Raw genomic sequence first — 26,409 nt, forward strand, 5'->3', positions numbered from 1 at the left:
GACAAGAGGTATGAGGATACCTAACATGGGGAAATAGATTCAACCTGTGTAATGACTCAGCCATTCCCAGTCTCTATTCAAGCCTAAGTTAATGGTATCTAGTTTGCGTATTAATTCAAGTTCAGCAGTTTCTCGTTGGAGTCTGTTTTTGAAGCTTTTCTGTTGCAAAATTGCCACTTCTAAGTCTGTTACTGAGTGACCAGAGAGGTCTAAATAGAGCAGGCAGATGAGGGGTGGGAAGGAAGCAGAGGCACAAAGAGGTAAAATGCCTGTGGTCAGAGCCAGGAATAGAATTCGTGTCCCCTGACTCCCAATGCAGTGCCTTAGCCAATAGATTGTTGCCATCCAAAAACCCTCCAAATGATCTTTAAGTGGCAGACGAAAGGGAAGCAGCCCAGTGGAGCTAACCCACTTGAAAATATCCTTCTCAAATTCATGGGAGAAATGAGCCCCACCTGGCCTCCGTTAATTAAGCCCACCGAAACAAAGGGAAAATAAAGTTTTGTGTCATGTTTAGTACATCAGCCTTCTGCTCTATTCTTGATTCAGTGCTTCCTTGGGCAAGTCACTGAATTTCTTTGTCTTGATTTTCCCCATCTGTGAATTGGGAACAAGTCACCCACTCCTCCTTGCCACGCCAGGCTTGTCCTCTAGCCAACATTTTCAAACTTGAGGTAAGGGCCACATCTTTAAGTGATGTAAATTGGTGTTTGAAGTCAATGAGCTATGTTAATTTACACTAGCTGAGAATCTGTCCCCATAGTCTCTATTTAGGCTCCTAAATAAAAATGGTCTAATTCTCAGAGGTGCTGAGGCCTCACTCCATCCACTAGGGGTCCCTGAAGCCTCAACATTTTAAAAACTCAGCTGTTGACAGAAGTTAAGGCCTGATCCTGAGTGTCAGAGGAATTAGAGATGGACCTGGGCTATCAATGGAACAACACCACTTCACAGGAGTGCTAGGAGGCATTCGACGGTGTCCTGTATTTGAAGGGTATCCTTTTCATAATGGACAACCTCTTCTTTACTTATAGTGTTCCAGTGTCCTGTTTTTGCTTGACTCATTAGTTACTCCCTTCTGTTTGTGGTGTTAAGAGTGGGCTAATAAATGTAGTCCGAAGCTGGGAACGAATTTTACAGATGAGCACGAGTTGTGTGCATTGGGTTGGTCTCACTGATGATAAAACTACAGCATGAATGACTCCAGCAAGTCCCCAAAATATCTCCTGGAAGGATCCTCTTGGAATTTTTTTTTTTATTACATCCATTCTTTCGAGGTTTTCTCAGTTATTTAAAGGCACAGTGCTCGTCTCAAAGCAATCTTCCCTGTGATTTCCTAGCACGCGTGCTCTTCCTGGGCCAGATGTTCAGCTGGTATAAATCAGCACAATGCCATCGATTTCACTGGTGCTATCTATGCCAATTTACATCAGCTGAAGATATGGCCCAGTATTCTTAAATAAAGTGGCTTATGGACTACCAGCACTCATAGATTTTTAAAATATGCCAGTTTAAAAGGAAAAACAGGATCCATCCAGTTGTAGATCCCATAAATAATTATTTTTTATAGTCATATAGACTGAGGTAAAGAATGCAAAGATCTACCAAGTCACCCACTCCTCCTTGCCACGCCAGGCTTGTCCTCTAGCCAACATTTTCAAACTTGAGGTAAGGGCCACATCTTTAAGTGATGTAAATTGGTGTTTGAAGTCAATGAGCTATGTTAATTTACACTAGCTGAGAATCTGTCCCCATAGTCTCTATTTAGGCTCCTAAATAAAAATGGTCTAATTCTCAGAGGTGCTGAGGCCTCACTCCATCCACTAGGGGTCCCTGAAGCCTCAACATTTTAAAAACTCAGCTGTTGACAGAAGTTAAGGCCTGATCCTGAGTGTCAGAGGAATTAGAGATGGACCTGGGCTATCACAGGCATGCTGAATTCTGGGGAAAGTATCTATTATAAACTGGTGTTGGCTACAGCAAAGAGTTAGTAACTTAGGTTCTTGTAAAAAGAACAGGAGTACTTGTGGCACCTTAGAGACTAACAAATTTATTAGAGCATAAGCTTTCGTGGGCTACAGCCCACTTCTTCGGATGCATATAGAATGGAACATATATTGAGGAGATATATATACACATATATAGAGAGCATGAACAGGTGGGAGTTGTCTTACCAAGTCTGAGAGGCCAATTAAGTAAGAGAAGGAAAAAAAAATTTTTTTTGAAGTGATAATCAAGACAGTCCAGTACAGACAGTTTGATAAGAAGTGTGAGAACACTTACAAGGGGAGATAGATTCAATGTTTGTAATGGCTCAGCCATTCCCAGTCCTTATTCAATCCTAAATTGATTGTATCTAGTTTGCATATCAATTCCAGCTCAGCAGTCTCTCGTTGGAGTCTGTTTTTGAAGTTTTTCTGTTGTAAAATAGCCACCCGCAGGTCTGTCATTGAATGACCACACCATCAGGGGCTCGTTCACCTACACATCTACCAATGTGATATATGCCATCATGTACCAGCAATGCCCCTCTGCCATGTACATTGGCCAAACCGGACAGTCTCTACGCAAAAGAATTAATGGACACAAATCTGACATCAGGAATCATAATACTCAAAAACCAGTGGGAGAACACTTTAACCTGTCTGGTCATCTTGATTATCACTTCAAAGGTTTTGTTTTTTTTTCTTTCTCTTACTTAATTGGCCTCTCAGAGTTGGTAAGACAACTCCCACCTGTTCATGCTCTCTGTATGTGCGTATATATCTCTCCTCAATATATGTTCCATTCTATATGCATCCGACGAAGTGGGCTGTAGCCCATGAAAGCTTATGCTCTAATAAATTTGTTAGTCTCTAAGATGCCACAAGTACTCCTGTTCTTTTTGCGGATACAGACTAACACGGCTGCTACCCTGAAACCTGTCATTAGGCTCTTGTGATACTTGGTGTTTTTCTAAAGCCACTGGAGTCATGTGATTAGGTGAACAATCTCATTGTTCATTTAAAAAATAAATTTCTAGTCCTCAAGACAGTGAAGAAAAGCTTGAAAGCAGGACCCAAATGCTCCCTAATAACTCAAAAAGCAGAAAGCAAATACCACAACTCCCCATGTGTTTATTTTAAAATCTCATTGTGACGGGTTCGGTCACAGAGACCCCCTCGGGACTGTCACCTGACGTGCTGAATTTGCCTCTGAGCTCGTTTTCCCTGCCAGCTTGGGACTCCAGAACCCTGCCTTGTTGAGCCAGGCATGCTAGCCAGCTGCAAACACAGACCCAGGTCTGGTCCATGCCCCCAAAGCTGCAGACTTTAACCAAAAGCTGCTCAGCAGGTCACCTATCTCCAGTATCCAGACCCCAATGGGCTCCAAACCCCAAATAGATCTGTTCTATTCTGGATAAAGCTTACACAGGGTAAACTAATAAATTGTCTGCCCTCTATAACACTGATAGATATGCACAGCTGTTTGCTCCCCCAGGTATTAATAACTTACTCTGGGTTAATTAATAAACAAAGGTGATTTTATTAAGTATAAAAAGTAGGATTTAAGTGGTTTCAAGTAATAATAGACAGAACAAAGTAAGTTACCAAGCAAAATAAAACACAACACAAGTCTAAGCCTAATACATTAAGAAACTGAATACAGGTAAATCTCACCCTTAGAGATGTTCCAATAAGCTTCTTTCACAGACTAGACTTCTTCCTACTCTGGGCCCAATCCTTTCCCCTGTACAATCCTTGTTAGTTCCAGCTCAGGTGGTAACTACGGGATTTCTTATGACTGACAGCCTCCTTTGTTCTCTTCCACCCTCTTTTATAGCTTTGGACCAAAGTGGGAATCCTTTGTCTCTCTTTGGGTTCCCACCCCTCCTTCTAAATGGAAAAGCACCAGGTTAAAGATGGATTCCAGTGTCATGTGACATGTTCACATGTCCTGTGAGACCCCAGCCTTCATTCTTCCAGCACTGGCCTGCATGTACCCAGGAAGTTTTGCAATAAACAGAGCCATTCACAACCAATTGTCCTAGTTGATGGGAGCCATCAAGATTCCAAGCCACCATTAATGGCCCCCACTTTGCATAATTACAATAGGACTTCAGAGTAATACTTCATATTTCTAGCTTCAGATACAAGAATGATACATTCATATAAGTAGGATGAACACATTCGGTAGATTATAAGCTTTGTAATGATACCTTACAAGAGACCTTTTGCATAGAGCATATTCCAGTTACATTATATTCACACTCCTAAGCATATTTCCATAAACATGGACTGCAACATCACACATGATGTGGGGAGCCTGACTCACGGCTGTTGAATATTTAGGGTTGGTAACACTTGAGTGGGGGTCAGGACTTTGAGGCACAATTCTTGACTCTGCCACTCCTTTGCTGTGTGGCCACTGCCAAGCCCCTTGATGTTTTGTGTTTCCATTTGTCCTTCTGTGGAAAAAGTGAGGTGTTAACTAATATTCAAGTGATTTGAGATCGTCCCATGAAAGATTAAACAAGGTGACTTTTCAGTTTGATGCACTAATGGCTCAAGCCTGCGGGGCATAGAGCACTCACAAGGAGGCACTCGGATTCAGATCTTCCAAGGTGTTTCAGCACCGAACTCCTACAGAATTCAATGGAAGTGAGGAGTCTAACTATTTTGGGGGAATGTGGGCCTCAGTGCCTCTCAAGTCTGGCCTCCACTCCAGACTTACAATGGTATAACTGTCAGGGGTGTGAAAAACCCACACCTCTGAGCAACATAGCTTTATACTGACATTACCCCCCGTGTAGACAGTGCTATGTCAGTAAGAGAGCTTCTCCCCTCAACATAGCTACCACCTCTTGAGGAGGCGGATTAATTGTGCCAACGGCAGAATTCTGTCCTGTTGGCGTAGGAGCATCTTCATTACAACACTACAGATGTAGTGATGCAGCATTATAAGTGTAGCCCTGCTCTCAGCAACTGGCTCTCAGCTGCCTGTCTGCAGCCCATTAAGACTAATAGAGCAGGTATAGTTTTTAAATCAGCTGTTAATGTCTAGTGCAAACATGGTAAGGGAAATGGGGCAGCTTTGCAATAGAAACCAAAGCTTGTGTGCTGTGTCAATGAGGTAATAATGAGGTCCCTTTAATACAGGGGCGGGCAAACTTTTTGGCCTGAGGGCCGCATCGGGTTTCGGAAATTGTATGGAGGGCCGGTTAGAGGAGGCTGTGCCTGGACCCCACCCTCTATCCCCCACTGCTTCTCGCTCCCCTCCGCCCCCTGCTCCTGCCCCATCTAACCCTCCTGTTCCCTGACACACACACACACACACCCGCTCCCTGTCCCCTGACCGCCCCCGGAACCCCTGCCCCTGACTGTCCCTCGCCACCCCATCCAACCCCCCCTCTCCTTCCTGACTGCCCTCCCAGAACCCCTATCCCCATTCAACCTCCCTGTTCCCTGCCCTCTGACCGCCCCGACCCCTATCCACACCCCCTGACCACCACCTCGAACTCCCCTGCCTTCTATCCAACCCCCCCTGCTCCCTGCCCCAGGAGCTCGCAGCTCCGTTGCCCAGAGCATTGTGCTGCGGCGCAGTGAGCTGAGGCTGCGGGGGAACAGCAGGAGAGGGGCCCGGGGCTAGCCTCCCTTGCCAGGAGCTCAGGGGCAGGAGGGTCCCGCAGGCCGTAGTTTGCCCACCTCTGCTTTAACAGCCTGATCGAGAAGCCAAATACTCTGCCCAGATGTCCCTTTAATAAAGCCTTCTGAAAGGAGCCTTTTTTAAGCCAGAGCCCAGATAAAACTTACATTCCAAACTGGAAGTCCCTCAGTGACAGCCACAGTTCCTTCTGCTGTAAGGCCGCAGGCTTCCCCATGGGCTGGGCAGCTCTGTAGTGTTTCCCCTGCTTGCTCAGTCTCTCTCCCCGGCCTCCCTGCCTGGAGAGCTCTGCAATCCCTTCTCTCTCTGCCCTTGAGCCAGGCAGAAGTGGTGCTCCTATCTCTCTGCCTTAGGGGCATCCCTTCTTCAAAGTTCAGGCTCCTAGGAGCTCCCTTTTCTCCTCAGGAGCTCCCATCTAAGCTCGCCTATGCCGTTTATCAGGTTCAGGTGCTTCTTGCTTAACAACTGTCTTCCAGCTGCCTCAGCAGTTAACCCAACGCCAGGCAGATCTGGGTTGCTCATTCCCTTCAGCAGAGCTTGTCCCAGGTATGCGGGAAGAATAGGATGTTTTCTCCTGAAATGTGTTAACACTCTATATTCCGGCTTGGGATTATTCCACTGGTTAGAGGGTAATATAAGGTACCCAGGGCCAAGGAAGGGTTAAATAAAGACATTCTCCCCCATGATGGGCGGAGCGGCTCTATATTTTTGCCGCCCCAAGCACGGCAGGCAGGCGGCTTTCGCCGGCGCGCCTGCGGGCGGTCCGCTGGTCACGTGGATTCGGCGGCATGCCTGCGGGAGGTCCGCTGGTGCCGCGCCATCAGTGTCCCCGCTGCCAACTTGCCACCGAAGCTGCGGGACCGGCGGACCTCCTGCAGGCATGCCGCCGAAGGCTGCCGCCCTCACAGTGACCGGCAGGCCGCCCCCCCCCCCGTGGCTTGCCGCCCCAGGCACGCGCTTGCTGCGCTGGTGCCTGGAGCCGCCCCTGATGATGGGCACAGGCAGGGAATCTCTGTGCTGCTTTGGACTAGCGCTAATGGGAGTGAGGTGTGTAAAGCCTTAATACAGCAATGAGACCCACACAGGGTGAGGACCGTACATAATAAACTGTGTGGGGGTTGGTAGCTGCGTCGTCCTTCTGGGTATTTTTCTGTACAAGTCAGTGAGAGAGCACAGCGGGAGCTGGTCCAGCCTGCGCTGCTCAGCTCCACAGAGGCACAGCTCCACTGAAGCTCTCCAAGGGTCTCCCCTGGGTTGCAATAGCCCCCCAGGGCGGGCTACGCAGCCTGGGGCTGTATCATCTTTTCCACCTCATTGCCATGGGGCTGGATGGGGACCTTCTTCCCAGCCCATCCTCTGGCCCACCCAGCCCTCCTCCAAAATGGACCCCAGCCAATGCAGAGTGGCCTGCATTGGGTCTGGCGGGAGTCAGGGATTGTGCTGCTGGCTGAACCCTTGTTCGGACTGAGCCATTTTGAGGCGCACACTATTCCCTATGCTATGTGTTTTCCCAGTCCTGTCCAGATTGGCAGCATCAACCTGATTCTGGCGTGGGATTGGAGGCAGCCCAGTGTGTTAGAATACTCCTGCTTTTCCTAAAGAGACTGGAAGGGAGACATCTCTTTCAGCAGCCGAGTTGGCTCATGTCAACACAGTTAACAGGGCTGCTGTGCTAGGGGGAGTTATAAATAATAGCACCCACACAGCTACATCTACTGAGTAATGGAAAGAGCGTGGGAAGGAAGGAAAAGTTGAAACAAAGGAGACTAGGAAATGCAAGACCAGAACAGATTGATGGTCTGTCTCGTAGGGATCCCATCAGATCCTAGCAGATAATCCAGAGGAAAGCATACCCTCGATAATACACTTACACACTAAATGCCCCACATCTGTTATAAAGGTATGAGCCCTGTGCCAATACACCTACACACTAAGTTTAATGTGACACGAGGGAGGCGTGTGAACAAACGGGTACAGGAAAGGATTTGGAGACAATAATAAACTCATCTGGTTTTCTCAGGCACAGGAACATCTTGATAGCTCAGTGGAGCTATGTATAATTGATATCAGGAGTTGTTAGTTTCGTATGCTCTCTTCCTCTCTCATGGGCTTCATGGCAAGGGTAAGAATTTTGGAAGTGCTAAGGGTGAGCCGGCTCCGAGAGGGTGGTCAGAAACCATAACGCTCTTTGTACCAGGGTCACCAAGCAGTGATGCTCACGCCTCTGGCAAGGAGATGCTGATAAGCAATTTCCATTGTGGGAATGGAGTCCCTACATTCCAGGGTGTCCGTCACAGAGCCTGCTTGGGGTGGATTGGCATACCTCAAATGGGGTTTGTGTACCTACAAGGGTGGAGCTGATAAGTGGCTGGGAAGCAAAGGGTGGGACCCACAGCAATGTTTGTGCAGGCTGAGACAGCTTCTGTTTAATTTAGGGGTGTTTCACTGAGGATCAGACCAGGCAAGGTGCTGATCCAGCATCCTTCACTCACTGCTTCAGTCAGTGGGAGCTGAGTGGGGCCAGCACCTCGCAGGAGTGATTAGGAGCTACCAGTGGTGACAGAGGATGGCTCATGACATGACCCTTAATTGAGGAGACAGTTAACTGCAGTGGGGTCAGTGTAGGGGGGGTCTCCTATTGCGAAGGTGACCTGGAAATTTGCAGGTGTCAGTAAATTGGACTAGGTCTCCCAGGCATTAGTGAAGACTAATGAGATTCTACTGTGCCCCCCTTACAAGGCTCCATTCTGCAGTCCTTAGAAAAACTCCAAGAGGTGGCAGGGCAGGGCCAGGCCAGCCCAGCCAGAGATAAGCGGAGTCAGTGATCTCCCAGGCAGTCTTGATGGCAGAGTCCCAGCTGGCATGTAAAATGGCCATCACCAGGGTGAACCCCAACTCCAGCACAGCTACCCCTGCAGACACAGGGAGGAGCAGTATGCCCCCCTCTGAGCCACTGGGCTTAAATCTGACCCTGAATTTACATGCTGGGGCCTCAAAGAAGTTAGAGATGGCCCAAGGAAGTGGGGGGTTGTGACCCGAATTGGGTTTGGTTGGGGAGCTCTGCTGAATTGGGGTCTTAGTGAACGCCCTGTCAAAATCAAAGACAAAGCAGCAGGAGCTAAAAACAGGTATAACCTCCATAGAATTACAGATGCTAGCCTTGTAATCTAGCCCCCTTGCTTCTCCCTTAGAGTTCATTTTATTGTCCAGTCCGACTTAAAACAGTCCAAGCAACAGGGCACCTCCTGGGCTTTTCATGGGAGTGTACAGCCGAACAGATCTCCCCGGTAGGAGATGTTTCCTGATATTTGGTGTCTACAAGTTTTCCTTTGCAGACTTATTATATATTATTATTATTATTTGCATTACAGTAAGGCCTGAGAGCCTGAGTCATAGATTAGGATTCCATTGTGCTTGGCACTATACACACAAGTCAAAAGCCAGTCCGCTGGCCCCAGAGAGCTAACAATCTAAGTACAAGATAAGAGACAACAGGTGGATACAGAGAGAGAGACAGGAGTTCCTCCTAGTTCTAGCCTACCCACTCTCCTATACTTTAATTTTCTTATTTCACTTTATGTCACAGCATCAGTTTTCTGTAAGTATTTAATTTTTACCAGGACTTATTTTATTTTTAGAAAGAGCTATAAAATACTCATCTACCTATTGGTTATCTAACAATCTGGAACAGAAGAGGCAGTTCCAATCTATTGGACAACTACATCTGCTTAAAAAAAACAAAACAAAACAAAAACCCGTTTACAGCTGATGTTATTTTCCTACCAGACACACAATAACAGCTTGGAGCTGTTCCAGTTTATTGTTAGGTACATATTTATACAATATAAAAACCACCTATTTATTCACAATAAAAGGCATTGCCAAGTTATTTGTCATTGGATAGGCAGAAGGATCCCATCTCTTTTCATCAGAAGATCTGAAAGCACTTTACAAAGGAGGCGAATATCATTATCCCTGTTTTATGGGTGGGGAAACCCAGGCCAAAGGTCACCCACCACACCAGAGGCAGGAATACAACCCCGCTCTCCTGAGTATCAGGCTAGTGCTCTGTCCACTAGGCCATGCTACACTAGTATTGCAGTAGTGCCGAGGAGCCTCAGTCATGAACTGAGCCCCCCTTGTGCTAGGCACTGTACAAACACAGAACAAAGTGTCATTCCCTGCCCCAAAGAGCTTACAATCTAAGTACTATTCCTCTGCCATGGAAAAGAGAAAAGCTACTAGTGACAAGTCCATGAGGGGAGGGGTTTACAGCTCCATGGAGCAGATGGCCTCTGAGCACCATGGATTCCAAGGAGCTATGGGGAAAGTGGGGCACAACCTAGAGATCTCAGCCCTGCTCCATCTCACTGCTCTGTGAACCTTCCCGAGCAGCAAAGTTCCCTCATAAGTCTTTGGCTACTCCCCATCTGGCTACACACTAACTGCTTCTCCAAGATAGGGGCAAGAACCCATAAAAATTATTCATGTCATAGGATATAAGTCCTTTATCCGCTCTCCAGTCTATCAGGTGATCTGTACTTAGCCTCACACTGAGCCAGAGCACCCCTTACAAGGGGAACGGTACAGTGTTTATTGATGATGTGGGTTTTTTACAGACACGCTGGTCATAGAAACGAAGGCAGTGCTGGCCTACACAAAGCTGGCTGAATATCCCTGAGGGGCAGGGGCGGCTCTAGGCACCAGCAAAGCAAGCACGTGCTTGGGGCAGCCCATTTGCAGGGGCGGCAGGGATCCAGCATGGGAGCTGAGAACCAACAGGGGGCCCTAGGAGCTGTAGTTCCTTGGTTAGCTCCCTGCCAATAGAGCCAGCCCTGGAGCAGGGAAAGAACTACATTTCCCAGCATTCCCTTGGCCACTACCAACAGGAAAGAGGGGGAGGGAGTGAGGAAGCTGAGACCTCATGTTGCAGCCTGCTGTGAATGGAGAGCTGCACTGTGAGTAGGGATTCCATATTTTAACATTCAAAAAATAGGACACTCCACGGGGAGGGAGGGTAGCCCCACCCTGCCACCATCCACTCCCTCCAACTTCCCCCCACAGAAACCCCAACCCATCCAACACCCCAGCTCCCTGTCCCCTGATCACCCCCTCCTGGGACCCCTGCCCCTAACTGCCCCCCAGGACCACACTTCCTATCTAAGCCCCACTGGTCCTTGTCCCCTGATTGCCCCCTCCCGGGACCCCACCCCCATCTAAGCCTCCCTTCTCCTTGTCCCCAACTGCCCCCTCCTGAGACCCCCCCAGGACCCCACCTCCTACCTGTCCCCTGACAAACCCCGGGACTCCCATGCCTATCCAACTGCTGCCTGTCCCCTGACTGCCCCCCAGAACCCCTGACCCATCCAACCCCCCATGCTTCCTGTCCCTTGACTGCCCCCCTGGAACCTCCTACCCCTTCTCCAACCCCCCAGCCCCCTTACCGTGCCACTCAGACCAGTGTGTCTGGCTTCGCGCAGCGCCAGACACGCTGCTGCATACATGCGGCCGTGCTCCCCTGCGGAGTCACAGCTCCCCCCCCCCAGCACCTGCCTTCCAGATTTGAACACCTCAAAATTCAGGAGTGCTCAAGCTCAGTTTGGGCAGCTGTTACTTCATTTCTCCCAAATCAAATATACTGATCCACTGTAACTTGCTGTAGAAAAAGTAGGATAAAATTGAGCAAGAAATGCTTCCCAGTGGTTATTAGGACTGGAATTGCTATTTTCAACAGCCATTGCCTTTTGTTTGTTTGTTTGTTTGTTTGTTTAAAAGGAAGACATTGATATTGCATTGGCAAATTCCCCGTAAAAAGAAAGAGTGGAACAAAAGAATAATAAAGGCACCTCAACTTTTCCTCATTTATGTAGGACAGTCTTATAATATGCATCCAGATATCCTCCAATCACACAAGCTGAAAATTGTTCCACTTTACTGTAGTTCTGTAACCATATGGGAACCAATCTGTCTGTATTCTGTGCACATCCAAAATTCCTGCTGAATGACCGGCCCTGGGAGCGAGTTACCAGTGACCCAAGGCTGCAGCGGAAGGAGGGTGCAGGTGCGGCGGGGAGGGAGAGCCCAGGGCTGGGGTGGCAGGAGGTGTGTGTGGGGAGCAATGGGGGGGATAGGGGAGAGCCCAGGGCTGGGGCAGCAGGGGGTGCAGGTCGGGGGAGAGAACCCAGGGCTGGGGAAGCAGGGGGGTGCGGCAAGGAGCCCAGGGCTGGGACGGGGGGCAGCCAAAATTTTTTTTGCTTGGGGCGGCAAAAAACCTAGAGCCGGCCCTGCTGAGGGGGCCTGAGTTCCTAAGTCAAGATAGAGTTGATCTGGTTTGTGGTGTCATCTGTTTAAAAGCAACTGGAACTGGCTTAATCAACTAGTGATGTCTGCAGGGTGCCATCAGGCCTCCTGAGGACATGTACACAATGGGCCTCACCTGGCCACCGAGAACAGTTCCAGCATACAATACTCACGGTTCTCTGCAGAGACGAGGAACCAGCCAGGACACAAACACGGGCACAAGGGGGGCTAAGTTTGTTGGAGGGGGAAAGCAAAAGCAATATTCTATCAAACATCACTCAGTTTTACCCATCAACAGCTGGCCACATGCTCAGGTTCCTGAGGCTTGGGCTGTGATCTTCATGGTTCTGCTGGATTGGGCCTGCTCAGTTAACAGTTCTAAGAACTCTCCTCTCCTTCAGGCTGGCGGACAGGGCAATTGGGGAAGCAGCTTTCAATGATTCTCTGGGTAACCGCTCGCCGAGCGCTTCTTGCCAATGCACAGCCCAACACAGAGATCCGGGCTGACATTGCAGTTCAATACAATGCACATTCCAGCTTCTAGGCTGTACTACCCCAAAGGGAGGAACCTAACTAACTGCCCTAACAATGTGTGTATATATATCTCCTCAATATATGTTCCATTCTATATGCATCCAAAGAAGTGGGCTGTAGTCCACGAAAGCTTATGCTCTAATAAATTTGTTAGTCTCTAAGGTGCCACAAGTACTCCTGTTCTTCTTTTTGCGGATACAGACTAACACGGCTGCTACTCTGAAACCTGCCCTAACAATGGTTGCCAGGGCTTTCCCTGCGGCACATAGAACAGCAGCTGCAATGGTGGGAAACCCAGGAACCTCGTCACTATGGAGCCTTTCAAGCTCTCTGCCTTTTTTCCCTTTCCCAAGGGAGAGTGAGACGTGAACCAACAGGCTGTGGGAAGCTATGGAAGAGCACAGTCAGTGTTTGGGGGGAATTAGAGCCCTCTCTCATCCCCCCAAAAACATTGACTGTGCTCTTCCAGGTCATTGTTTGCTCTCCCCTCACCTTCCCCAGTAGCCTCCTTTTGATGGGGAGGAAAAGAGAAGAGCACCAGGCTGCAAAAGCAACTGTTTCCACATCGTGCTAGTGCAGAGGACTTTGTTCCGGAGTCAGACACTGACAGTTCAAAGCCTCTTGCAGGAATAAATTGCAGCCCCGCAGCATGGAGGGCTACAGCCAAACAGGCCAGACCAGTGGGCCCACTGTCTCTGGTGGGGCCAGGGTTAGCTGCTTCAGAGGCAGGTGTACAATGCCCACAACTCTGCAGTGAGGTGCTCCCTGGGGAGAAAGCCGGGGCGGGGGAGGTTCCTTAAACCCATTTCAAACAGTGATTTGGCAGTTGGAAATCAAAAACCCATAACAAAAAAATCCAACTGGGAGAAGCTCATATAGTAGACGGTGAAACAGCATCTTAAAACAAGCCATGCAAGCTCAGCAGCAGAGTAACAACAATCCTACGTCTCAAGAGACACGGCGCCTTTCAGCCAAACAACTCAAAATGCTTCACAAACACTGATCTGGATTCTTCAGGGTCACATGCTGCTGTAAGTAACCCCAGCATAAAGCAGGGGTAAGAAAATGGAGACTGAGGCCCAGGAACTGTAACCCCTTCAAGAAGCTGGTCCACCAGAGGAAAATAGCCTACTACTGCTACCACCTTTGCTTAAGTGGGGGAGATCTGTGCTGTGTTGTTGAAGGGCCTGTGTTCAGATCCTGAGGAGGGCCATAAGCACCCCTGATTTTGGTTTTGCAAAATCCTGCTGATGAGCTTTAACAAAGCTAACCTCTCCCCCCTTTATTTGCCATGCTGTAGTTCAGGGGGTTTCAACCTTTTTCTTTTGGAGGGCCCCCAACATGCTATAAAAACTTCATGGCCCACCTGTGCCACAACAACCGTTTTCTGCATATCCAGTAGATTAAAAGCCAGGACCTGCGTTAGGGGGTAGCAAGCAGTGCAATTGCCCAGGGCCCCATGTCACAGGAGGCTCCACGAAGCTAAGCTGCTCGGGCTTTGATTTCAGCCCCCGGTAGTGGAGCTCGGGCTTTAGCTTTCTGCCCTGGGCCCCGCAAATCGAACACTGGCCCCTTTCTGGTTTATTTTGATTGACCCCCTGAAACCTGCTCGGGGCCCCCGGACTCCTGGTTAAAAACCACTGCTCTAGTTAAAAGTTTGCAAGGGTAGAGAGGTGAGGTTCCAATCCTCCAGCTGCTGGAACAGAGGCCCACGACTCCAGTAACAAAAACTCACTGTACAGAACAAACTTTGAATTTATATCAGTCAACAGCTTCAGGTTTACAAGTGAATTAAATCCAGGATGTTTGAAAGGCATAAGTGAGCTGTCCCCATGTAAGAATGGGATTTGCAAAAATCAGTGACCTAGAAAATTCAGACCTGCCAACTCTCACTGTTTTCCAGTGAGTCTTGATTGTTTATGTGTTAAGAGACTCACACAACCTCCTACCTCCAAGGACATCTCAAGTTTCACTGCAGTCAGCTCTGTTAACCCTTTAGGCCTGGCAAAGAGAAAATCCAAGCACTGCACTAAAAAGAATGCATAGTTACTCAGACATCTCTGGGGAGAAATGGTTACAGCTGTGCAGGAAGCTCTGAACATAACCTAGCGGCATGTCACACTCACCTGGTCTGGGTTGCATCATAAAATCCAGACTTGGGCCAAGTTCAATGAAAGGTTCACTCAAGTGCATGAGTCATTCAGTGGAACCTGGGCCTAGCTTTGATCAAGACTTGGCTGATGATGGGTTTAATTTCAAAAACTAGTGACACAGGGGCAAATTCAAATCTCTTTCACTTTGTGCTGCAAGTTTCTTTCTGGACCAAAACTTAAAGCCTGGTTCTCGCAGGGGGAGAGGGATGCACACCCACACAAAGCAAGACCAAAAAAGAGTTGGCATGAACATTTGCAAACTCACACAGTCCAGCTGTGGGAATGATGCACAAAGAATGACAGACAGACAGACTAGGGAAAGGACATACTGGCCTCCGGCGTAACAGGAACACCTCAAAAAATCTGGAGCAGAGATGAGACCGTACTGCAAGATTCTGCTATGGATCTGAATTTCAGCAACGTTTTTGGGTCAGGTCTTGGATTCAGCACTCTCCCTCCTTTTAGGGTGACCAGATAGCAAGTGGGAATAATTGGGATACTTTCCCCCCCATCCCCCCCGCAAGATAGAGGGGGAATAGTTGCATATATAAGACAAAGCCCCTAATAGTAGGTCAATCCCGATAACAGCAGGACATCTGGTCACCCTATCTCCTTTGGAGTTCCTGTTTATATTCACTCTTCTTTGAACCTCTGTGGTTTAAAAATTGGGCTGGAAATCTCATTAGCATAGATCCCCTCCCCCCACGAGTTTTCTGGTGCTGCCTGACTCCAGCTAGGCTGGCAATACCACAACCAAGGAATTTCTGGTACTTTCCACCTTTGATCCCAGGTGAATCCAGGTGTATCAAAAACGGGGTGAGGCGGGAATGTTAACCAAACATTTGTGAACTCTCAAAAACGGTTCAGGGGTGAGTTGAGCTTCTGCTCTGGTCTTATTTTACCTGCACCAATTAATGAATGTCTGAGCACCCCAGGAAACACAGCCACGTATGGACATCCGAGTCTTAACATGTTGGCCAGAGCGCATGTGAGCTATGGGATGTATGGTTCAGACTAACCCACGGACTGTGTCTTTAAACAGAGCGAGGAGGCCGAAGGGCTGGGACAGCAGGGTGTAACCAGTTCAGCCAGACAGTCGTCACACATGGCAGTGCTCCCGGACAGGCTCTGTGCATTGGGAGGGATTATCTGGGGTTTAGTCACTGCACTGGTATCACAGGCGGATGCACTGGGCACCCAGCCCAGGTCCACCCTGCCCCTCACAAGGTGTTGTGCGCTACTTGCCAGAGGACTGATGAATACACACTTCCGCTTACAGGCTCAGCCCTCCGCTCTGTCACACCTGTAAGCTTTGGCACAGCAGCACCTGAGCAAACTTGCGCCGTTCAGACAGTGGCTGGACTGGAGTCACATACAGGAGCCGAGAACAGACCTGAGCCACTGCACAGAAGCGGAGGGAGAATTAGAGCGGGGAGCCTGGAGCTATCCTGTACCCCTTGGCAGAAGCCAGGAGAGCGTCAGAGAGAAGCCCTGTTCTGAGGGCCAAGCAGCAAGTTCCTCTTGTACCTCTGAGCCTCCCGCTCCCTTCCTTTGCCTGCAGGCCTGGGGGAGATGAGCATTTCATCAGAGCACCGATCCCTTGGGAAACAAGTCACGAGCAGCCTACAAACGGTGAGGGGGCCTGGCAATGTTCTGTCTGGTGGGGGTCTCAGCTTAGACACAAGAGTTCTGGCAATGACACAGCCTGCACTAGGCAGTGATTTCTGCTCCTGAACTGAAGGGTTTAACTTGTTTTTGTTGGAAAATTAAAAAAAAAAAAAAGACCCAAACTTTGCTTGCTCGGTGGGGTGTTATATACTTGACAATTGCAACAAAGTTATCCTAGCATTTTAGATTTGCAGAACATCGACACCAGACTAGCATAGCAGGTTCGCTAATTCATGCTAATGTTAAGGACACCTAGGTCAGGTCTACACTAGGAAATTAGGTTGGTATAACTATGTCGTTCAGGGTATGAAAAATCCAAATCCCTGAGCAACACAGTTGAATCGACCTAACCCCCGGTGTGGACAGCACTAAGTCAGCAGGACTCTTGGGGAGACAGAGTACCTACCACAGTGTAGGTAGCGTCTTCACTGAAGTGCTACAGTGGCATAGCTGCCACTAAGTGTAGACCAGCCCTTAGTGAGAGTCACCAATAATAATACCCAGCTGTTATATAACCGTTGTCATCAGGAGATTTCAAAGTGCTTGACAAAGAAAGTCAGTATCATAATCCCCATTTTATAGATTGGGCAACTGAGGCAAAGAGCTGGGACGTGACTTGTACAAGGCCAGTGGCAGAGCCAGGACGACAACCTAGGTCTCCTGAGTCCAAAGCCAATGCTGTCACCACTAGGCCACATTACTAAGGGTTACTAATTAGTGAATAACCAAATAAAGATGGTAAAATTGTTAAGAAAGCTGCACTAGTGAATGTAAAACATGTTAATTTCATTTGACAGAGTAGTTTGCTGTTAGTCATTGACGACAACCCTTTGTAAAAGTTTCTGTAAAAGGAACGAAGGCTCAGGAGTATAAGACCTTACTTCCCAGCCCTGCTGTTTGATCTTTGCTGGGAAGTGGGGTGAAATTGCTAGTTTTCAGGTGGACTTACTGGGTTTGTGGGCTAGTGTAAAAACATGGAGTGAGGTTCCACTATATAAATATTGCTGGGCCTTGGTCTCCTTTTCTCTGCACCTGCTGCAGTCATTTACGCCTCTGTCAGGTGGGTGTGAAATGCTTCCCCCTGTGAATGACACCATTGTACACCCATTTTGCTTTGGTGTAAGTGACTGTGCAAGGTGCAGGGCAATGGAGAATCAGGCCCTTTTTATTTCACTGTTCCTTTGGACCGAAGCTTATATGTAACCTTCATGTTCCCCCTACATTTTCTGGATACAGGCTCAATTCTGAGCACCCAGAACCTGACCTAGCAAAGAATTTTAATCTTGTGATGAGTTCTGAGGGAGTTGATCCTTGCATGATCAAGCCCTGTGTGCATGAAAAAGAGCAGATGAGTGGCTAGGTGTGGTCGTAGCAGTATAATGCATGTGACTTGCATTCCAGGTGTAATTGTTTTAGAGAACACAAACCTGCTTCGTCCCTTTTAAATAAACAAGAAAACCATCTCCCCCCCCCCACACACACATTTTGCTGCACTGAACTAGGGTTACCATATTTAAAAAATAAAAAAAGAGGACACTCCACGAGCCCCGGCCCCGCCCCAATTCTGCCCCTTCCCCGCCCCTTCCCCAAAGTCCCTGCCCTAACTCCCCCTCCTCCCTCCCAGCCGCGCAAAAAGGGCTGCCTGAGTGCTACCGGCTTCACGGTTTGCCGGGCAGCCTCCAGACCCTGTGCCCCCGGCCGGCGCTTCCCCAGCGCAGCTGGAGCCCGGGAGGGGAAGCGCCCCGCCAGCGGCTCGGGGTCCGGAGGCAAGGGGGCTGCCCGAAGCCGGAGCGCTCAGGCAGCTCGGCTCTTAAACAGAGCCGAAGAGTCAGGGGAGGAGCAGAGCAGCTGGAGCCTGGGAGGGGAAGTGCCCGGCCGGTATTTTTCCCGGACATGTTCGGCTTTTTGGCAATTCCCCCCGAACGGGGGTTTGATTACCAAAAAGCCGGACATGTCCGGGAAAAACCGGACATTTGGTAACCCTAACTGAGCACTAAATAAAGTGGCTATGCAGAAAGGGGTGAGGTGTCACTTCATCAATCAGCACTGGGGGTATTGTGCTGCTGGAGGAGCCATCAGAAGTAAAACTAAAATTGTGACCTCTCTGGGCATTCAAAGATCCCAAGGCATTTTTCACAGAAGTGGTGACATTATGGCCTGCAGGAATTCAAATCTGAGTAAATTCCCCTGTAGTTTTAGGTTGCCGTATTTTTCTTCACTTCATGGCCTAAATGCTATGGGAAAGTTTTAGGGTGCCCTGATAAACAGCTTCACTGTTATCTTCTACCCCAGAAATGGCTGCGTGGTGCGTGATCAGCTAATCTGGTCCAGCTTTTGGATTTATAACAATGCCCCAAAATAGGTCAAACTAATTTGGGGTTTTGTTACTAAAATTACACACAGCTCTTGTCCCAACTCTTAAGGGAAAACCCAAATCAAGGGGAGAGGAAAATAAAACTTTAGCTATTAATACTGTAACAAATCCTTGGTTGTCCTCATGCTTGTTGCTATCACCTCCCTGATGCTTCACAATAGCAGGGAGAGACCTCAACACTTCCTATTACCAAGTCATAGCCCTCTGTTATGTGAGCTGACGGGGAATGCAAAGAGGCAGGATGGTCCAGCAGTTAGGGCTCTCACCTGAAATCCAAGTTCAAGTCCCTGTGCGACCTTGGCCAAGTCACTTAGTCTCTCTGTGCCTCAGCTTCCTAACTCTAAAATGAGGAAAGTGGCACTTCCCTACTGTGATGGGTTGGATCACAGAAACCCCCTTGGGAACTACCAACTGATGTGCCAAGACTACTTCTGCCCCTGCCTTCCCTGCCAGCTCAGGACTCCAGCACCCTGTCTTGCTGAGCCAGATACGCCCATCTGCTCTGACACAGACCCAGGGTCTGAACCACGTGCCCCAAAGCTGCAGGTTTGCCTGAAAGCAGCTTACCAAAGTGTTCCTGTCTTTACCACTCAGATGCCCAACTCCCAATGGGGTCTAAACCCCAAATAAATCCGTCTGACCCTGTATAAAGCTTTTACAGGGTAAACTCATAAATTGTTCGCCCTCTATAACACTGATAGAAAGATATGCACAGCTGTTTGCCCCACCCCCAGGTATTAATGCGTACTCTGGGTTAATTAATAAGTAAAAAATGATTTTATTACATACAGAAAGTAGGATTTAAATGGTTCCAAGTAGTAACAGACAGAACAAAGTGAATTACCAAATAAAATAAAATAGAACATGCAAGTCTATGTCTAAGACAACTGAATACAGATAAAACCTCACCACTTCCAGTAAGCTTCCTTTTACAGACTAGTCTCCTTCTAGTCTGGGTCCAGCAATCAGTCACACCCCCTGTAGTTACTGTCCTTTGTTCCAGTTTCTTTCAGGTATCCTTAGGGGTGGACAGGCTATCTCTTTAGCCAGCTGAAGACAAAATGGAGGGGTCTCCCAGGGGTTTAAGTAGACTTTCTCTTGTGGGTGGAGACCCCCTCCTCTCTCATATGCAAAGTCCAGCTCCAAAATGGAGTTTTGGAGTCACATGGGCAAGTCACATGTTCATGCATGACTGAGTTTCTTACCACCCAAGCCACATACCCGGGACAGCTCCAATGTGGATTGGCATCTTCAAGTTCATTGTTGGCTTAAGTGGTTCTTGACTGGGCACTTAATTTGCACATTCCTTTCTCAAGAAGCTGACCAAATGCTTTACTAAGGCTATCAAGCAAGTATTCAGCCAATATTCCTAACTTCAAGTACAAAAATGATGCACGCATCAAATAGGAGGAATGTATTCAGTAGATCATAACCTTTACATAGGTATATTACATGGCATATGTAGCATAAAACATATTCCAGTTATATCATATATACATTCATAAGCATATTCCCATGAAGCCTTATGGGGCACACCATCACACCTACCTCACAGGGGTGTTGTCTGGAGAAATCCATTACACAGTGTGAGGTGCTTAGATATTATGGCAATGGGAATCATGTAAGTATCTTAGACAGACTCTTGGTTAGCTATTAGCAGGATATGAACTCAGATGCAGAGGTGAGCCGTTCTGATTCCATCCAGTAGGGGGCAGTGACAGTTAATTCCAATTTCCCACTGCTCTGACATGTAATGAGTGTGATATTTTCACCCTGTGACTGCAGCTGTCACCGATCGTGGAGTTAAACATTGGCGGGGAGGTGTACACAACAACGCTAAGCACCCTGAAGAAACACCCTGGCTCCAAGCTGGCAGACATGTTTACTGGCCAGCCCAAGCTCAGGACAGACACAGAGGGGAGGTTCTTCATTGACAGGCCAGGCACCTATTTTAAGTACATCTTGGAATACCTCCGCAGTAACCAGGTGCCCACCCAGTGCATCCAGGACGTGTATAAAGAGGCATTGTTCTATGACATCGAGCCTCTGGTCAAGCAGCTGGAGGACTCCCCTCAGATTTTTGGGGAGGTGGTGGCAAGGAAGCAGTTTCTGGCCCGCGTGCCCAACTACAGCGAGAACATTGAGCTGATGATTCGCATCGCCAGGGCGGAGGCGGTAGCATCCCGCCAGTCCAGTGTCATCGTGTGTGTGGTCAGGACCGAGGAGGATGCGGTCAAGTGTCACGACTCCCTGAATAACTTGGACATGGATAAGAAATCGGTGGTGAAGTTTGGCCCCTGGAAGGCGACTCCGAGCATTTCTGACCTTTTGGATTGCATTAAAATGGACATTGAAGTCAAAGGATACAAGATTTCCTTCCAGCCCCATGTCACAGAGAAAGGCTTCCGGTTCAAATCCTACGACTTCTTCTACAAATTTCTGTTCACCTGGTGGTAGCAAAAGGGAACTCTTGGCAGTGATTTTTAAACGGCTATTAAAATAAATAGACTTCTGTTGTTTTAATACAGAGAATCTCTCAGAGATCAGATTCTGGGATCTGGCCAAACTGCACACCTCACAAGTTGAGATGTGTGTGCAGTGGGGGTGTAAAGCCTCCCCACCCCCATGCTATTCCAAAGCTGAGCCGATCATGTACAGGCCTGTGTAAATAAGAGCAGCCTTAGGCTGATTGCTAACTGACCCAAGGGGCTGAAACCACAGTCGGGACCAGAGCAATAGAGGGTGCTCTGGCCTCATCCTCTTTACTCTGATCTCATTCTGTGCAAGCAGCCAGGGCTGGGGGTAGTGTTGCCTCTACACCAGCTCTGGGGCAATCGTCCTGGGACTGAGTTAACCAGATTTACAGCCAGAAACAGCTGTCAGGGTAATACAAAGTAGTTGGAGGATCTGGTACAGAATTTTTACTGTTGCTACACATATACGATAATAGGCAAAAAGAACTTGGCTTGGCTTCTAGATCTCTGGTCGTGTTTGCAGTACTGGGGGAAAATCATCTTTGTAAAGCAGCAAATTAGGTCTGGAAGCGTCATTGAGAGAGAATAAATATGTGAGTACACCAAGTCCTCAGTCTGAATATAGCTTAACTCTGAAGGGTACTTCTGCTCTTGGAGCTAGGGATGGGGTGTGTGATTCCCAGCTCGAGGAGACATACCCATGCTAGGTCTGATTGAACTAGCATGCTCAAAGTACAATGTAGTGAGAGTGGCAGGAGGGGCTAACCGCCCTGAGGACATACCCCTCTGAGATCCTAAGAAATATACTCAGGGTGCCTAACCCATCACGCAGCTCGCTCTGCTGCGGCTACATTCTATTTTTAGTGGACTAGCTCAGCGGGAGTTCACGCAGGTATGACTCCTTGAGGAGGGAATCACACGGCTCAAGCTGCAAGTGCAGACATACTCACTGGTCTCTCCGCTACAGCTGTGCATGATCAATGATATGGCTTCAGTTGTAGGAGTTATATGAGCACATGCAACTCAGGGGCAGCTGGTGAACTGTGGGGCAAGTGGGGCATAGCAGAAACCCCCAGGGCTCCTGCACACCACAATGCCCTACCCCCCCCCCAGTCCCAGAACTCTGGGTGCTCTTCTCTTCCCCCTCATTCCCACCTTGCTTAACCCTGGCCTCTGAAGTCTCCCTCCTCCCCCCTCCCTTCACCTGAATTTCTCCTTACTCCCCCAGCCCCTGTTCCCCATTAGTCCCAAGCCCCTGAGGATTCTTCACCTCCTAGGCCAGGAGTGACTGACAGATTTACCCACTCAGCAGAGTGGCTCTTCTCCTGAGCCTCTTGCCTTTCTTCTTGATTCCCCGGGGCCTCCCACAGCTCCTTGTCAGTTCCTCCTGCCGCTTCTCCTCCCCTACAGACTGTGCAGTCAAGATCTGAGAGGAAGCAAGCGGTGGGGATTTTGAGTGGGGTTTGTGGTGCTGGATTCACTGCCCAAGCCACAGGCTGCAGTGACTGCAGAGCGCTCTGAAGCCTTTGGTGGGGGTGGGGCAGTGCCATGACACCTCTATCCATGAGCTGCCACTGCACCCACTGGGAGCTGTGCTTGCTCATGCCAAGGCAAAATTTGGCTCTCTGCTGAGAAAACCAATGCTCTAGCACAGTGGTTCTTTAACACCAGGACCTTGTGTTAAAACCGATAAGATTTAAGGACCCCTACCTCTCCTCTAGCGGTAAAGAAAAAGGGTGTCAATGCCCAGGTTGGCAGCCCACTCTCTATCAAATATTATTATTATTGATTATTTGTATTGCGGTAGCACTAGGAGCCCCAGTCATGAACCAGGTCCCCATTGAGCTAGGTGTTGTACAAACACAGAACAAAAAGATGGTGTTGGCCCCAAAGGTTTTCCAGTTTAAGTTGAATGTGTTCAACTTGTTAATGCAGCAGTGTTTAGCTATTTTTTGTGCCATCAGTTACATCTCTTTGAGTGCTACAAATGAATATGTGCATCAGGAGACATAATGAAACCCCATGATGATTATTAGATGGAGGAGTCCCATAAGGTACTTCCAATAGTACAAACTACAGCCCAGTTCCTACAGTCTCTACTAAAGCAAAACTCCCTTTGACTTCAGTGAAAATGTTGCCTGAGTAGGGGGTGCTGCATTGGGTCCTCTATTGTTTTTTAAAACCTTAATATTCACAAATTTATTTTTATTTATTTTTATACTCAAGACAGCTGATGATTTTAAATTATTTGCTACCCCCAGGATATCTGAAAATCATATTGGTTATTCTAGATCATGGTTACGTTTACTTTTACACTTGAAATATGGGTTGCCTCCTATAAAGGACAATATGTGTTTTGGGATACTAAATAAATACACTTTTAAAAGCCTTTTTGCATAGTATAAATCTACCTTCTTTATTATCCTCTTAAAAAACCACAAAGCTTTCCTTATACACTACTGGGTTAGAATCTATCTTCATAAAGTGGAGTATAAAATGCCTACATTCTGGTTATTGTTCTTCCGGTGGTGTAAATCAGGACTGAATTCACGTAAGTCAGTGCAGTTACACTGTGTAAAACTGGTGTAAGTGTGAGAAGCTTCAACCCCCTACAATTTTGAAGACGTGGGCAACATTTTAAAAAGTGACTAACGATTTTGTGTGCCCAAAATCACTTAACGGGGCCTGGTTCTCAGAAAGTGCTGAGCACCCACTATCACTGGTCGCTTTTGAAAATTTCCGCCCTGATCCACTATGCTTTGCCTTGTGCATTTAGTTCTCGGGGAGTTCCGTACAAGGCCTAGTCCAATGCCCATTGAAATAACAGCCTCCCTTGATTGACTTCAATGGTCAAAGAACCTGATGCTGAGATGTACCACCCTCCTTCAACTCCCACTGTAGACAATGGGAGTTGAGGGCACTCAACCCTTCACCGGTTCTGGTTCTAGCTCAGTGCTATGTAAAATGTTTGCAAACCAAACCCAAAAGCACATGAAACATACCCAGTTTGGGGTCTGATTACAAACTTAAAACACAGCTCAGGTTTGGGGAAAACACATCCCAAACACAGAATTAAAACCACTTTTTTGGGGGGGAAATTATTTCTAGACATTATTGGGCCAAATTCACATGTCGCTGGTGCAACTCTACTGACTTCAGTGGGTTCACACAGGAATGACTTTGGCCTGATATAGTCTGTATTAATGTATAGGAATCTAATCTTTTCAAAGAAAGAGAGAGATGAGCCTGAATCAACCTCTCAGAACTGAACACCTCCAAACTTTGTGGGAGAAATGGGTTCCGAAGCCATACTCAGATCCAGAACTAAGGTCTGAGCCATATTTCTTTGGGAGGCAGGGGACTTGAAGTCTGGATTCCCTTTTAGTTCTTGTATTCACAAAAGGCTATAGTTAAAGATATCAAAACTTCAATGGGAAGCTTTTTCCACCTCCTCCTGACTTCAGCAAAACCAAATGCATCCCCGTGAAATTTTGCATGCCACATCTCATACCAGGATAGAATTTTTCTGGAAAGTTTGGGTCACTTTTATATAACTTCAAATCTTTCCGTTTGGAAAAGAAAAAGGGTAAACTCCAGATGGTTAAGTATGTCTAAGTGCTTTCGAACCGTGGCAGATGGGCAAGGCCAGGACAACTTAAGCAAATATGTTTCACCCTTATTTACTTAACCTACATCAAATACTCACAAAACACAATTAAAGATAATTCTCCTGCCACAGTATAATAGTAAATCTCATAGACTGATATCCTAGAATTTGAAAGTCATATTTCATAAAGAAATCAGTAAAACTAGTCTTTTGGAGATATCCTATCTCCTAGAACTGGAAGGGACCTTGAAAGGTCATCAAGTCCAGCCCCCTGCCTTCACTAGCAGGACCAAGTACTGATTTTGCCCCAGATCCCTAAGTGGCCCCCTCAAGGATTGAACTCACAACCCTGGGTTTAGCAGGCCAATGCTCAAACCACTGAGCTATCCTCCCCCTGGAAAAAAAAGAAAAAGCAAGACAGTCTTTTATATATTTTAACATTTTTCAGTCCACCTTGTGGCTACTCTCAGAGTACATGTGCAGGTATTTATGAAAACATGTTACTGAGAACAGTAACAGGAATGAATTTCCCTTCTGTATCATTAAATTGAACTGAAATACTCTTCCCACAGAGAAATTCAGACTGGAAACAAAGCTTACATTTTTAATAGTAAGTGGGTTATAGTCCAAAAAAGCTTATGCCCAAATAAATTTGTTAGTCTCTAAGGTGCCACAAGGACTCTTTGTTGTTTTTGCTGATACAGACTAACACAGCTACCCCTCTGAAATATGGCTACCCTCATTTTTAATAGTGAGCATAATAAACAATTGGAATACTTTATCAAAGGTTGTGGTGAATCCTCCATCAGTGGCAAAGTTTAAATCACGATTAGATGTTTTTCTAAAAGATCTGCTCAATTCAAACAGGAATTATTTGTGGGAACTCCTACACCCTGTGTTACACAGGAGGTCAGATTAGATGATCACAATGGTCCTTTCTGGGCTTGGAATCTATGACTCAATGTCAGTGGTTCCCAAACTTTAACAACTTGTGAACCCCTTTCACTAAAATGTCAAGTCTCGCGAACCCCCTCCTAAAAATGAATATTTCCAGGGATTTTCTCCTTTACCTGAGTATAAATGATAAAAGCAGTGATCTTGGAAATATAAAATTTGTTGTTATGACATGCTTATCACACACTATTTATTATTAATTATTTATCATTACAGTATTTTTATTACATTATGAAAACGGCAACACTCTTCTAAGATCTCACTTTCATAGCTTGTACCACTTTGAATAAGCCTGTTATAAAACACGGCACCTATTTTTCATCAAGGAATATCAGATGTGAAACAGCATGAAAGTATTTAAGAAGCCAACTCAGAGAGTTCCTCCTACACAAGCATTCAGGTCTTGAGCAGTCCAGGCAAACAACGCACGTTACAACAAAGCTTAAACTTGTTCTTCATAATAATTTTAAAAACAATACTAGCTGCTTATTTCATTTTAAAAATAGCAAAAAATATCCACCTCCGTTTCCATTTCTTATAAGGAGTCTTGAAGTTTAAATCTCTTCAGTGTAATAGATATTCTTGCTTTGATCTGTTTAGCTCTTGGAAGTTCAGGGGCTCCAGGCTGCTGGCCACGTGCTGCCAGGGGGGCCTAGGGACAGCTCTATCCGCCATTAGGGAATTTGTTCCCGAGAATCCCCT

General features: G+C 47.3%; 1 protein-coding gene across 1 annotated transcript; it reads left to right on the forward strand.

The window, feature by feature from the left end:
* Nucleotides 1-15,468: 15,468 nt before the first annotated feature.
* On the forward strand, nucleotides 15,469-23,534 carry KCTD14 (potassium channel tetramerization domain containing 14). Its single transcript, XM_005290562.4, has 2 exons — nucleotides 15,469-16,262; nucleotides 20,458-23,534. The coding sequence occupies exons 1-2, from the start codon at nucleotides 16,203-16,205 to the stop codon at nucleotides 21,127-21,129; spliced, it is 732 nt and encodes a 243-aa protein (XP_005290619.1). The 5' UTR covers nucleotides 15,469-16,202; the 3' UTR covers nucleotides 21,130-23,534.
* Nucleotides 23,535-26,409: the final 2,875 nt, after the last annotated feature.

The sequence above is a fragment of the Chrysemys picta genome, chromosome 1, assembly GCF_011386835.1.
Source record: "Chrysemys picta bellii isolate R12L10 chromosome 1, ASM1138683v2, whole genome shotgun sequence".
Lineage (NCBI taxonomy): Eukaryota > Metazoa > Chordata > Testudines > Emydidae > Chrysemys > Chrysemys picta.